Source organism: Medicago truncatula, chromosome 3, assembly GCF_003473485.1.
Source record: "Medicago truncatula cultivar Jemalong A17 chromosome 3, MtrunA17r5.0-ANR, whole genome shotgun sequence".
NCBI classification, from domain to species: Eukaryota; Viridiplantae; Streptophyta; class Magnoliopsida; order Fabales; family Fabaceae; genus Medicago; species Medicago truncatula.
The window spans coordinates 42,437,235-42,452,292 of record NC_053044.1 but is presented as its reverse complement, the minus strand read 5'-3'; the positions used below and the strand labels follow the sequence as shown (position 1 = coordinate 42,452,292).

The 15,058-nt window shown below is 33.9% G+C and overlaps 3 protein-coding genes across 4 annotated transcripts; all 3 read right to left on the bottom strand.

Annotated features, from left to right (window-relative positions):
* Nucleotides 1-1,878: 1,878 nt before the first annotated feature.
* Nucleotides 1,879-4,337, bottom strand: LOC11418091 (very-long-chain 3-oxoacyl-CoA reductase 1). The gene is made up of 3 exons (XM_003601811.4): nt 3,713-4,337; nt 3,226-3,295; nt 1,879-2,472 (listed from the first exon to the last, which is right to left on the bottom strand). Exons 1-3 carry the CDS (start codon nt 4,333-4,335, stop codon nt 2,191-2,193), a joined length of 975 nt encoding a protein of 324 aa, XP_003601859.1. The 5' UTR covers nt 4,336-4,337; the 3' UTR covers nt 1,879-2,190.
* A 2,403-nt stretch (nt 4,338-6,740) lies between these two features.
* LOC112420434 (very-long-chain 3-oxoacyl-CoA reductase 1) lies at nt 6,741-9,622 on the bottom strand. Of its 2 annotated transcripts, none has more exons than XM_024779762.2 (3): nt 8,344-9,622; nt 7,386-7,455; nt 6,741-7,136 (listed from the first exon to the last, which is right to left on the bottom strand). In XM_024779762.2, exons 1-3 carry the CDS (start codon nt 8,961-8,963, stop codon nt 6,846-6,848), a joined length of 981 nt encoding a protein of 326 aa, XP_024635530.1. In that variant the 5' UTR covers nt 8,964-9,622; the 3' UTR covers nt 6,741-6,845. The 2 variants fall into 2 exon arrangements, 1 of the variants encoding a protein (XP_024635530.1); XR_003010502.2 differs by having other exon boundaries at nt 7,065-7,136; nt 8,171-8,481.
* A 275-nt stretch (nt 9,623-9,897) lies between these two features.
* LOC11427781 (regulator of G-protein signaling 1) lies at nt 9,898-14,829 on the bottom strand. Its single transcript, XM_003601809.4, has 11 exons — nt 14,554-14,829; nt 13,899-14,019; nt 13,690-13,753; nt 13,504-13,588; nt 13,180-13,253; nt 12,622-12,813; nt 11,763-11,851; nt 11,382-11,620; nt 10,837-10,961; nt 10,488-10,609; nt 9,898-10,371 (listed from the first exon to the last, which is right to left on the bottom strand). The coding sequence occupies exons 1-11, from the start codon at nt 14,634-14,636 to the stop codon at nt 10,168-10,170; spliced, it is 1,398 nt and encodes a 465-aa protein (XP_003601857.2). The 5' UTR covers nt 14,637-14,829; the 3' UTR covers nt 9,898-10,167.
* Nucleotides 14,830-15,058: the final 229 nt, after the last annotated feature.

The window sequence follows — 15,058 nt, the reverse complement described above, 5'->3', positions numbered from 1 at the left end:
GTCCAATTTTTTTTTCTATATAAGTTAAGGTTTAATTTTTTTTAAAATAATAAGTTAAGTTTAATATTTTCTTACTCAATCTAGTCTTTGTATTGTCGATAATTCAAAGTTCATATTAAAATTCAAAAGTAATATTCGCAATTAATCCATACAAAAATTTAGTTTGAATTGTTTTTTTCTTTCAATTTAGTTTAAAGTTTTTTTTTTTTTTCCTTTCAACGCAATAAGGATTTTAGAAGATGCGAATAGCAGCCCTGTTAGTACTTTGTTTGGTTTGGATTGTTAATGGGTGACCTAAACTTTGAGTGTTGTTACCCGTCTCGTCACGTATATTAATTAATGTCATGCAGGTGTATGGTACCATTATGAGTCATTCTTAAGTAGCAACAACCAATAGATTGAATAAGAGTGACCTCTAATCTCATCTCAAACAGCATCTACAAAATTGAAGGTTGTTACTTACTTTTGCCATGTGGAAACTGTAAATGAAACATTTTTGGTTAACAACTATAGCTACTGACCCACATGGCTAGTTATAAATTGATTTGATATAATAGACAAAAGGTGACCACAAAGTTGATAAATCAAATTAAAAGTCAACATAAGAAATTACAAATAGTAATAGTAGTAAGTTGATATAAATTCCATAGAGATGTTGTCTGTTGTAAATAATTTATCACTTTTTGACTTTGTTGGGAGCCTTGAGATATTTGGCTGCGAAGCATCTGAAATAAATAAAAGCGAACCTCAGAATGGTGAATAAGCCTACAAGGAAGACTAGGACGAACCACAAAGGTTGAGTCCTTAGCCTATTGATTATACAACATTCCATATTAGGGGGTGTAACTAGTAGTATTTGTAGTAATTAGAAGGAATGATGAATAGCAGAAAAAGTTTATGGTGAGTGAGAGATGATGATGAGAGGAAGGAAGATTGCGCAGTAGTACTTATTGAAGTAATTGTAATGATAAAATGGGCGCAGAGTCCACAGAACAGCATAGCCACTTGTAAAATTGGGTCTGTTCCACTTTCAACACGTTGTTTTGATTGAAGATGCTGTGGGTGGGGGTGGGATTGTGTTCTGGTTAATTCAATATGACTGTTGTACTATTAGATTACTTTTATCAATAATAAGTGGAGTATTATAAACTTGATCCCTTTAGCTAAATGAAAATCATATATATGATATAAAAATTAATGAGAACATTTAATGAATAAGTTCAAAACCAACAAAAACTTGTTCAAAACCAGAGTGCGAGAATCAGTATGAACTGCTATTTTTTTTTTTTAATTTAAATTTATCTTGTTTATAGACAAAAAAAATTAAAATAAAGGTCTACTAATAAAGTATAAACGTCCAAATTCAGATTTTTAAACTAATGGATAAAAAGGGTTTAACTTGTACCTTAGGGTACTTGTTAAGAAATAATTACAAATAAAAAATTACTAGAAATGAACAATTTTAAAACTCTCAAGAAATTGAATTCAATATTTTTATATTTGGTTATTTAACAAGTGCATAAAAATTATCGGTAATGAAAAGATCTTACCCAATAAGAATAGGTACCTTCTAGGTAATCTCATTAGAGTTAAAAATTAAAGTGTTTGTGGTGTTGGGGTTATGCAATATGCATCGTCACTCTCCATAGAATTAATTCTTATATTGAATCTAACTCATCTTTACAAAATGTGTCACCCTTTACACTACTTAACTCTTTCTAAGTCGAGAATTGAGTTTTTAACTTTTTGTGTTTGATGTGCAGTGGGTTTGAAAATTTATGGTGACACCATTACAAAGTGTATATTTTGTTTAAATCATGGAGACTCACCATGATTCTACAATTTCCCAGCAAATCCAAACATCTACTAATTCAATGATGAAATAAATGTTTCCACTTATTCAATTTCTGATTCTGTTTTTTAGAACATCACATGAAGCAACTGACCCACACTAAGATTTTATACTGATAGAAAAAGACAAATGCTACCTCAAAGATGACAAAGCAAATAAGAACAAAAATAAATAAACCATAACAGTAGCAACTAATAGGCAAATGATCCACCCAAAGTTCAATCTAGAAAATACAAAAATGGAAACTACATATAATTCACTTAGACATCATCACCATTCTCACTTTCACAGTGATTTAGCTAGGAACTGATAACTAAAGTTGGCATCATGCAGCAATGTTAATTTGTTTTAGAATTACTAGATGCTTTTGATCCTTTGATTTGGGAGTCCTTGATGAGCCCTCTTTTACGCATGTAAAGCAAATTACGCAACATGTAGGAATCCAAGAATACATCAGGAATTTTCCTTATGAGAAATGACTGCAGATTGTGAAAGAGGTAAGGTACAACCAATTTTTCATAGCCAATCCATTTTGTGCATGCTTTGCTGTATTTATCTGGTGTTGGAACAAAAAGTGATGCCCTCATCCTTGTCATTTTTGTTGACACAAATAATGGTACCTGTATATTCAAATTCATTTCAATTTAAGCTCAGAATACATCTCAAGATATAGGTACAAAGGTATCTAAGGCTAAGATTTACAAACTTTAAAATCAAATTCAAATTAAGTGCATATTTAGATACACTATGGATTTGGCGAGGTTACAGAGTGTAGTTTTTGTCAAAATCACTGTAACATGCGGTGGTTTTACAAAACTCACATGAATCCAAACATGGATTAAAAATTACAATAACTAACTACTAGAATATTACTCCTAACTTACGAAGCACGGAATCTCCTAGGATTAGATGCGTCCTGGTTTTGGACACGTGCTAGTGTTAAACACCAACACGACACTGACATATATAATTACATTGAATTATGTGATTTTTTCAAATTCCTATCCATGTCGGTGTGTCAGTGTACGTGTCGTGTTCGGTGTCCGTGCTTCATCCTAACATATTCAACTCAAGGATCACATAAAAAAAGAGTTATGTTGCTATGGTATGTTTCCTTCAAATTGGAAGAGAAAAAAAATAGATTTCCAACATGAAAATAGATAGTACATCATACTTGTTTATAAATCATGATTAAGTAATTTCTCTGAAACTTTTCGCCTCAAATCAATTATCTTATGTTTCATTTCAAAATAACATTTTCTCACCATTAATTAAAGGGTATGAGGATCAATGATCAAAATCTTTGGATGAGTTGTCAATATCACAGATTATTCATCAAAACATAAAGGAAAAGAAGAGAGGCAATAGAGAACCTGACACTGGATGTCGATTCCTAGCTGCTTGTATTCCAAATTAGTGCATGCAGAGAACATTGCAAGATATCTGTAAAACTAGCATCAAGATATGAATTCATATTTGGTTTAAATCAATACAACTACTTCAGAATAATTTCATTATTTTACATAAATAACAATGAAGAGGCAAAGTAATTTTTTCTTAATCACTTCAAGTAAAACAGAAAGGCTTATAGTCAAATAGTCATCAATCATCATCATAGACACAAACTTCTATAGAGTGAGAGTAGTAAAACTTAAACTTATAGACATGAGGAAAATCTAAAATAAAAAATGATTTTGCTGACAGTGTATTAGTCAAAGCAAATGAAGTACTTTTAATCTAAAAGGCCATAAGCATGGTTTAGAAAGAATAAGAAAAGGGCATAAATAACATATGTTTAATATATGAACTTTATGACTGCATTTTGATAAATAAAAACACACATTTATAGAGCTTGCTTACGCTTTTGAAGCTGCATAAAGTGTGACAAGAGGATATGAAGGAATCACAACAGTGGAACCAGAACCAATGTTAATAATAGCTCCTTTTTTGTTCTTAATCATACTAGGAAGCACAGCTTTAGTAATCCAAGTTGTTCCTTCAACATTCACTTTGATAATAGTATCCATCAAATCCAAATCAACCTCATGAAAAAATCTAGCATAAGGATAAGCCACACCAGCACCATTAACTAAAATTCCAACATCTAAACCATCTATAGCTTCTTCAACCTTATTCATTATTTCCTCTCCACTATTATTTTGCAAGTCTACAACAACAGATTTGACTTCAACATTTCCAAAAGTTTTATCTATAATCTCTTTTGATGTTGCCTCAAGCTTAAGAGGGCTTCTACCAACTAAGAGAATGTTGAGTCCCTTTAATGCAAACTCAAAAGCCATGGCTTTGCCTATTCCATCGGTGGAGCCGGTGATTATAGCCCATGAACCATAGTCTATGAGTTTTTTGTGTGGTCTTAAGAACATGATCCATATCCAGTTGAAAAAATGGAAAAAGAATTTGCATACAGAAATGAATCCTAAGAGGGCTGTTGCTAGTAGGAAGAAATTATGAGGCAGATCCATGTGTTGTCAAAGAAACTAGGTTTATAAAACTGTGTTATATGGCTGGCAAAGGAAAATCAAATGAGTATGTTTGTTTTTTGTTATTAAATGTTCACCAATCATGTTGGTTGTGTGGGGTTGGAATTGAGTGGTCCAGGCCATATATAATGTAATCAGTTACAACTTACAAGTGTAATAAAATAACCCATGTCAGTCAATCCTAACTCGGGTATAACCACCGGTCGGTTTCATTCAATTTTCAAACATGTTTGGATTGGTTTGGTTCGCTTTATGCATTTTTTTTTGTATAAACTAGAACCAATGGAATCTTATGATACAAATAAAAAATACAAGCCAAATGTTGTTAGATCTGGAACTATGAGGAAAGAACAGCTCCAAGTCTAACTCTATTGCATTGTGTGCAACATTGCGGGGGTACCTGAATCAGATTTGATGAAGGTAGATTTGTTTCTCACGTGACTGAGACACTCATTGGAATCCAAAATGCCCAAGTCTCTCTCTTACCCCTAGGATGTAAGTCATGGATTAGGCATTATTTTCCGAAATGCATGAACAAAGATCGATCGTGTCTATTGTCTTTTACTTTCACTTACTTTAATCTTCTGTTTGCTTTTCTAACACCAACATTTATTTTATGAGAAAATATAATTGATGAAAAAAGAGATAGAGAGAAAGTCGCGAATATCAGCAAAAGCTCAGTGTAACCCCTCAACAAATCAACTTTTAAAGAAAGGGGCACCCACTCAGGTACATATCCATGTATTTGAGTCTGTAGGCTTGTGCCTGCACTAAATTTTGAGATTTTTTTTTAGGTGGTAGGAATAAAGTAATATATTCCCTCCGTCCCAAATTGTATGACGTTTTAGGCATTTCACACATATTAAGAAATGTAATTAATATTGTATGGGAAAGAGATATTATAAGTTGTTTTACAAAATTATCCTTAATAAATGATATGAGAAAGATAAATGAAAGATTTGAAAAAAGAAAGAGTAATAAATAATTAATGATATAATAGAAAAAATAACATTAATGTTTCATTGATATTCTAAAGTGACATACAATTTGGGACAAATATTTTTTTAAAGTGACATACAATTTAAAACGGAGGGAGTACATAGTTATAGTTGAAATGTTGACTAAATTGCCCACACAAACCACACAACATTTTTCTATTGGCCCACACATAAACACACTTTGACACAAAATTTATATACGTTTATTTAATGTTTCAAATTTATATGTATGTGGTGTCCCCACTTTCCAAAATTTCTGGATCCGTCGGTACACCCACTTCTTCAATCGTATACTTTCAACAAATCAACTTTGATAGAAAAATAACCAATCTTACATGTCATTCTTTGCATGTTGTGTAACATTTCCTGAGCAATTATCACTTTTTGAGGAATGATCCGAGTTGGAGTAAATCTTGTCTAAAAAGGAGAGATATGTTTGTATAAGCTAAGCCGCTTCAATCTATTTACAACAATCTTTTTTTTTTTTTAAGGAAAGAAATCAATTCATTTCATTACTCAAAAGATGCCAAATACATGACGGTACATCATCATAAATGATGGGGCTACCCTCGCTAATTCGTGAGCGACCCCATTAGCTTGCCTCCTATTAAACTCGACATGAGAGTTTTGAAAACTATCCTGAAACAACTGTCTACAGGCCGTAATAATACAACCAAGTTCGTTATCATCATCTACTCCTGTATGAAAAGAATCTACGTCCTGCTTTGAATCTAGGGCAAAATCAACATTATCAAATTGGAGGTCTGATATCCACTGCAGCGCCGTGTGTAACCCAACTGCTTCTCCTATCGTGACTTCACATAAAGGAGAAAACCAATCAGTTTTCGCAAGCACAAAGTCACCTGCATCATCTCTGATACATATGCCAATACCAACTCGGTTAAGAGAGGAGGAGAATGAGGCATCGATATTACATTTGTACCTTCCTCTCGCTGGTTTTTTCCAATGAACCACTTCTTGTGTGCTTGGCTCATGTTGAGGTGCGGCTGGATTCGTGCCACCTGCTTTTCTGATGAGTTGCGCGGACCTCCAGTCTTCCCGGAGGGTCGTCGCCCTAGTCAAAACTTGAGCATTCGTTTCAATCTATTTACAACAATCTTTTTAATCACCTTATTATACTTCGTATTACTTAGTATTATACAGATATGTGACGAAATTGGAAAATATTTTTTAGAGTCATGGTAACAAGTAGTTTAAGACATTATTTAAGAAGAAGAAAGAAGAAATAAACATCGCATGTAGCAAGTAGAACCTGACCAACTGACCCACGAGGTTAAGATTATTATAACCGACAAAGACTACCTCAATTATGACAAAGGGAATAAGAACTAAATCAAGAAAACAATAATATAGTAATAATAGGCAAATGATCGATCCAAATCATATATAGATGTTGATTTAGTTGGTGGATACAACATACATATTATTCACTGGGACTTCGATTCCATCATCAAACTTATTTTTACATAGAAGCTAATGTTGATTTGTCTCAGAATTACAAGATGCTTCTAATCCTTTGATTTGGGAGTCGTCGATGAGTCCTTTTTCACGCCGGTAAAGAAAAAAACGTAGCATATAGGAATCCATGAGTACATCAGGAATTTTCCTTATGAGAAACGACTGCAGATTGTGAAAGAAGTAAGGCACAACCAATTTTTCATAGCCAATCCATTTTGTGCATGCTTTGCTGTATTTATCTGGTGTTGGAACAAAAAGTGATGTCTTCATATCACATGTCATTTTTGTTGAGACAAACATTGGAGCCTGTACATTCAAATTGATTTACTGTTAAACATGGTCGATGTATGTCTAATGCGATATTGTTAATCATTGGTGTTGTCTCAAATCAAATCATTAATCTTATGTTTATTATTTACTATTTCAAAATAACATTTTCTACCATTAATTAATGGTATCAACGTCAAAATCTATGTAAGAGTTTCCTGTATCACAGAATATTCATCAAATCAATCAAACCATGAAGGTGAAGAAGAGAGGCGACGACGAGAGAACCTGGCACTGGATGTCAATCCCGTGGTGTTTGTATTCCAAACTGGTGCATGCAGAGAACATTGCAAGATACCTGTAAAATTAGCATCGAGATATGGATTCAAATTTTTAGTTTTGATTGAATATAATTATTCCGAATATTTTTTATGAAGATAAGAAAGGCTTATAGTCAACAGTTATCATCATACACACAAAATTCAATGGGTGAAAAATACTAAAATCTATACTTATAAGACATGAAGAGATTGTTGGATCACCGGTTGATCCGTATGACTGAATCTAAGTAACTCAGTCGTATATCTTGGCGTCTACAAAAAAGATTGTATCACAACCAAATTGAACCGAAACATAACTTCACAACTAAAGGCATAAGCAGAGGCAAAAACTAAAGATAGACATAAACAGAAACCTAAATAACAATATACATATGCAAAGCACAACATAGTATAACAGTATAACAACCAAATTAAAACACAGAATAATTTTAAACCATAGTTAGAGAAAAATTATTAAATTTATCAAAACACAAATAACCCACCCTAAAACCCAAACAAGTCATCAATTTTATAACAACCAAAATCAAACAGAAATTCAAAGCCTCTGTGAAAATCATGCCGTTTTTTTAATGATTAATGTTAGTAACAAGTTGTTAGATTAATATTTACTCATTCGTTCGGATTTTAATCCGGCACCTTAAACTCCTTATCTCTTATAGGAAAATGATGTCGTTTTTTTAAGAATTTCAGAAAAAATGTACAAAGAAATCGAAAAAGAGGTATAGTATTTACCCGATTCAATCCAAGTCATCGGTTCATACCCGTTCAATAGCATTGCCAGTCCATTAGGTCGCTCCACCCAATTTTCGGCCGTCCAATCCGGTTTTTAAAACAATGTCTTTAATATCAGAATATTTTGGGTGCATTTTGATAAATAAAAAGAACAAATTTATAGAGATACTTACGCTTTTGATGCTGCATAAATTGTGACAAGAGGAAAAGAAGGAAGTACAACACTGGAACCAGAACCAATGTTAATAATAGCTCCTTTTCTCTTCTTAATCATACTAGGAAGCACAGCTTTTGTAATCCAAGTTGTTCCTTCAACATTCACTTTGATAATAGCATCCATCAAATCCAAATCAACCTCATGAAAAAATCTAGCATAAGGGTAAGCCACACCAGCACTATTAACTAAAATTCCCACATCTAAACCATATATTGCTTCTTCTACTCTTTTCATTATTTCCTCTCCACTAATATTTTGCATGTCTATAACAACAAACTTTACCTCAACATTTCCAAAATTTCTATCTATTATCTCTTTTGATGTTGCTTCAAGTTTAAGAGGGTTTCTACCAACTAAGAGAATGTTGAGTCCCTTTGATGCAAATTCAAAAGCCATGGCTTTGCCTATTCCATCGGTGGAGCCGGTGATTATAGCCCATGAACCATAGTCTTTGAGTTTTTTGCGAGGTCTCAAGAACATGATCCTTATCCAGTTGAGAAAATGGAATAGAGATTTACATATGGAGATGAAGCCTAATGTGATTGTTGCTGCTAGGAAGAAATCTGGCAAATCCATTTGGTAAAGATAAAGAAAGAGAACTCCTAGGTTTTTAAAATTGTATTTCACTTCTGACAAAGGGAATCTAATTAGTATGTTTTTGTTTGGTATGTATCAAATGTTCACCAACCAACAACTTTGATTTCATAAGACGTGAATGAATATAAATAAGCATGTTGGTAGTGTGCGGGGATGGAATTGAGTGGTCATAGTCAGATATAATGTAAGAAAAGTGCTCTATAGACGCACATTGTTTTGCTCTCACGCACTTTAAACTGACGAAAATATCTTCAACAACAATTGATTATTGTTCATTGGTAAACGGTAGTTAACTGCCGCTCGCTTACCTACGACAGCTAACTCTAACTGTTCAATGAAAGAAGTGGAAGATTCTTAATGTCCATTTGTTGTTCTTGTGTTGACATAATAATAATTATTGCAAACGGGTTGTCTCATATCTGTTAAGGGCCCCATGAATTGACATGTGTTTTTTTTCCTGACGAAATTGACATTTGTTGTTCATGTGTTTCTTTGTTCAACCAAGGATATAAGTTTTTGAATTTTATATATTTGTTGTTGAAACTGATTTTTATAGTAATCCAATTCTACCGTTAGTACCAATGGCTTCAGAAAATGTGAGACTTTTAAGAGGAAATAGAGGATTATGAGCGAAGGCGAGGAAAACTTCAGTGCTAGAGAATGATAAATTGTCGAAAGGTAATTAAGTATCATATATCTACACTGATGTGATTGAATGCACGTGTATAAAAATTTACACTGTCATGCATAAAAAATAATCTCGGTAACACCTAGGGATAAAAACAAACAAGAAATAATCAGAATTGAAGGTGCGTCATACAGAGGACATTGTTAGGAAGCTGCACTCAACGATGCGAGTACAACAAGATCTCTTGTATATGCTTAAAACTCTAGACCTAAGAAGTGGTTAAAGTATCTTGCAAAGTGTAGGGTTCAAATTAAATCAGTATTAGACTATCAGTGTAAGCAACAAGGCCAAGATGTACATGATACTAGCCTGACTATACAAATGTTAACAAAAAGTTAAAAACAAAAATACAATTGCCCTTTTTGTCTTCCTTCCTACATACACCTCCTCACTTGTGGACACTAACCATATATGGAATAGGAAAAAAGTATATCAGTAATTTTCTAAAAAGGTAACTCTGGTTTGGCAAGTTGATAAGCACTACCAAGTACCAAGTCATGAGTCGGTATCATTGCCGCATTCTGAGTTCTTCAGAAGATGATCATGGTGAAAAGGATCATCTGTACCATGCACAGAACTTAACCTTGGAGAATAATTCCACCCTGTCATTTGCTCAAGCTCGTAGCCATTACATCTCATATCGCATTCCTCCTGGAACTTCAGGAAGAACATTGATGACCAGTAATCTTTTGCTAAATTCTGGGGAGATGGATGGAATATATTTAATTTAGATGAAAATGAAAACTATACATCCACAACCAGGCTAATTTTAATCAAGGGAATCCCATCAAATTGTTTTGAATTAAGGAACTTACTGTTTTCATCAAGTGCACGATCTCATTAAGTGCATTATGAAAGAGATCAGCGCGTGCAAGGTCGGATGTTGATAAAATTTCCTGTTTGCTTCTATGAGAGATGTTAATCTCCATAGCTGCACCTGTAAAATTACATCGTAACAAATATTAAACACCATGCACCCTACAGTTGGAAGAAAAACTTGCAAGCATGTGATTTATTTCTATAAAGTTTGAAAAAAGTTGTGATCATAAAAAGATTGAGAAAATTTTGGTTTTACAATTTTGGCAATGGCAAAAGCAGAGTCTCATAGAGGAGAACAAGGGAAGGGATGAAAAAGGAAGCTATCTGAATGTACCAAGTACCAACCTGCAACCATGTACTTCTCAATAATATGCCTTGCCATATAGATTCTTCTCACGCAGTCATGTTCGGATATTTTACTTAGCTCATGTACTTCATCAAAGAAGTGCACACTCTCCCCAGCCAAGCAACTGTAGATATATTACAACAATAAGGTATTATTCTTTTGAACGAAAAAATACAAGGTTTTTTTTCTTAGTTCTTTACTTCTACTTTGATGTTTAGGTCCAAAACATTCAAGACCCTGTGGAATAAGATTTCAAAAGATTCATTTATCTCAACCGGGATTCTTTAGTCCAAATGTAACCAATTTTATTTAGAGATTAAAGGATATAAACTGCCAGTGTAAACAACCAATCACAACTCGCCAACACAACAAAGAGTTACATACTGCCTTTATTTAAAAATTGTCAAACACGAAAAGTAGTGATTAAATGTCAGTGTCAGGTTTACACATTTTACTTGAATTATTTCCCTTAAATAAGCAAAACCATAATTCCCATTAATGTATGCCAATGCCAACATATTGAGTCAACGGAAGGACATTTTACCTATCAGCAAATCCCATAAAAGACTGCCTGAATTTCTTGTTCAAGAGAAGCTTATCCAACGGTTCATTAGGATCTACCCTCGAAATCGGTTCACTTTGTGTTAATACCCCACTATCAGGTATGCCCAAAGCCTGGCCCATTGTGCGAAATTCTCTGGATTCTCTTCTCCTCAAGCTGATTTGTGAGAGCAGTGGTTGTGAACTTGATATTGAAAAGAAAGCCAGCACAAGTATGCTAGCCTTTAAATGGAGACAACATAAGATGAAGTAAATAAAAGATCAACAGCATAACTAATGACTTTGAATTGATACTTCCAATGCACGGACGATGTTTGTTATTTCATTGTAATGCAAAAAAGAAAAAAGCAGTCGGAAAGCATACCAAAACTAAAAGAAGAAATCTGGAGACAACTTGAAGCCATGAGATATTGTCATGAATTTCATTAAGTATGTAAGCAGTAACCCATACAGCTGACACAAGAAATGAACATAGGTTAAATTATTGAGACCACCAAGCTGAGATATCCAGAAAATATAAGTTAGAATATAAGAAAAATATCTTGCAATATCTTGAAGTAATTTAGAGTATCTTAGATTATATCTTGGGATTAGTTCTTCTCATATTTCCTTTTATATTATGGTCTGTTTCCCTATTTATTTTAATTTTTGATCAAGCTTGGAAACTAAAATAAATGCAGGAGAGGCCTGAACCTTCGTACAAGATCAGTCCATAACAATTCTAGTTAATGGTAAACCTAATGAATCTCTATACAGCATTTTGAAAAGCCCATTTGTTTAAGTTGAATTTGAGTTTTAGTGTTCCCAATTCCCCTAATAAGCCAATAGATGCACTTCATGCTTGTTCCTTAAGGCGAACACTAGTCTTCTTATGTCTAGTTGAAACTCTGACAGTACTGTTACCATCTAAGGTTTTACTTTTAGCAGCTTTCTTCCTGCCTTTCTTGCCTGGTTTAATAAAACCATCTTCATGAGAATGCTGCAGAAGGTACTGGTCAGCAGAGTGAGTTTCCTTCAAATTGGCTAGAGTACCATCTGTGTCTATATCATGCTCCAGAGAGCTTTGACAGTTGCTCTTGTGAGCCTCATGGTCAGTATCAGGTTCCAATGTGCTATCAGTAGCATCAGTGTCCTCATCCCCCCAAAACTTACTCAAGATTTTACCATCTTTCAAACAGGCAGCAGACAAATTCTTAGTCTAATATTAGTATGAAAAAGTATACCAACGGATACGGATGATACAAGTATTCCTCGCCAGAGGTCTCTGAGTTCATCAAACCTGAACTCTATATGATGCACAGCAGCAGTTACCCCAACCAAAGTGGCAACATACAACGCATGAAGGCAAACAACTGGTATGGTCCACTGAACTGACATGTGGCAGCGATTGCTAAGAGGCTTCTTTATATGGATAACTGGAGAGAAAATTAACAGCTTCATTAGAAATAAATACAGCAACATGGCAACTTAAGCTAGGCAAAGGGGGATTCTGACAATCATTTCTAGAAATTCCACAAGATGTTGCGAATACTAAGTACATACTGGCTACTGCAGAAAGATTTCAAAAACGAATTACTCGTTCAACTGAAGTAGACAATGTCCAGCAAAATTTTGAAAGAACACAATACATCACATTAACATAGATAAAAAAAATGCAACTCTACAGGTGAAAAACCATCAAAGTACACGGATAAATTTATAGCCACCTCTACTCCCAGCAGCAAAGTCTATGTAACACAAACAAAAGCAAAAAGTAACTTAAAATTAATTCAGATTCTTACCAGCAGCACCTATAATCCAGGGCAAAAGAATAAGTGGAATTAAAAGGAATGATCTGATCAGCGGTAAACGCCTCCTGAAATAGCAGTAAAGAAATTTAATTCAGCACACAACTTACAAGTGGACGGTAACTCATTTAGCACTTGTTAAGCAGTGGGGTGAGTACATATAAAAAGCTGCAAAATACACACAGAGAAAATGAGGGGTTATATTTTCGCGCCACAAAAAAAGGGTGGAGGTAGAAATTTCAAGGGGCAAAGTGAAAAACCTAAGGAAGCATCTGAAAGCTATAGAGCCTAACAACTGAATATCAGGTAGTCACTTACTTGACGAAAATAAAATACAACTGAAATGCTTGTGTTATGCGAGAGCTCAACAGCAAACCAAACCCTAGTGGACCTTCACCCCAAACTGGAAATAAACACAAAGTATGGTTATGCTAACAAGTAACAAATATTCATATGTTCAAATATGAAGTATAAATAAGTCAGAATAGACGGCAAGAAGCTAACCTGCCCACAAGTAACATGACTGCCACCAATGGCTCTTTTCAAATTTGAAGAAATTGTGTGACATCTGCATTAAGAAAAATATAGATAGCTAAGCATGAAAACAAACAGGGCAATACTAACCATTTACTACTGTAACGACTGAACAACGAATATTGTTTTATTTTTTCATAGAAAATCAGTAACATATACATAAAGAACTCTTTTTCTACCATAATTGATAGAAGAAGGTTGAAGCTGGCAACAACTTGAATTACAGGTATCCAGAAACCACTGCCTTTAGTACGAGGAACCTTGTGAACTATGAAGGGAAATATTGACCATATGAGAAGCCTGAAAGATAGAAGCCAACCATTACCGATACAATATGCATAAGTTTAAGAGCTCAATTTATATTTCAAAACAAATGATGCTTCAATTCAACAATAAGGTTAAGAGGGTTTGGAAGAGCTTATTTCAACTTATGACACATCCACTTGGGTAATAGTTTTAAAGAGCTTACCATAATAGTTGATGATATGTTCATAAGCGTGTCTGGTGTCCGACATGTGTCAGTGACAGATACCGACACAACACCAGCACATGTGGTTATGTTCAATTTTCTCAAATTATTATCGGTGACGATGTGTCATAATAAGTACCTAACTACCTGTTGAATAAGCGGTCTAAAGGCCAAACTAAAGCACACTATAAGTGAATCACATAAATCATGAAAGAAAAAAAGAAAAGAAAAAAGGTAAATCAGAAAGGGGTGAAGGAAATATAAGTAAGATTAGAAGTTGTTAAGCTCAAAATTGATAGAGGCATAATATCAAACATGTTATATTAGAAAGTGAATTAGGCAGAAAAAGAAAGAGAGAAGCTTACAGAATGAAGGAGAGAATGGAAACGGTAACAGCAACATAATCAGTGGGACAGCCACCTTTGACGGCACACTTGAAATTCGCCATTCATCTGACTCAGGTACAAAGTACAACAGCAGATTCAGTTTCTGTTCATCAGGTTGTTGTTGCATTCAATCTTAGCTGACAGACAATGTTGTTTTTTGTTCTTTCTTTGTTTTCCTAGTCAACAACACTTCCACGTGCTCTTTTGTTTCACACTTCGATTTACTGTATGTATGTATGTAGTGCACAGTATTTGCCTATGATTTAGGAGTGTTCAAAAAGAAAAAGTATTGTGTTGTTTATAAGCTTAACATAAACATCAAATTATAGCGGTAATAGTTGTTTTAATCTAATGAATAATCATAATAGTCATTTTAATGTCTAAAAATTTTCAAAATATTTTTTGATTGTGCACTTCGTTGGTCAAAATAGTCTCTGACGTTAAAATAGTCGTCCAATATACTTACTTATTTAAAATAGTCAGA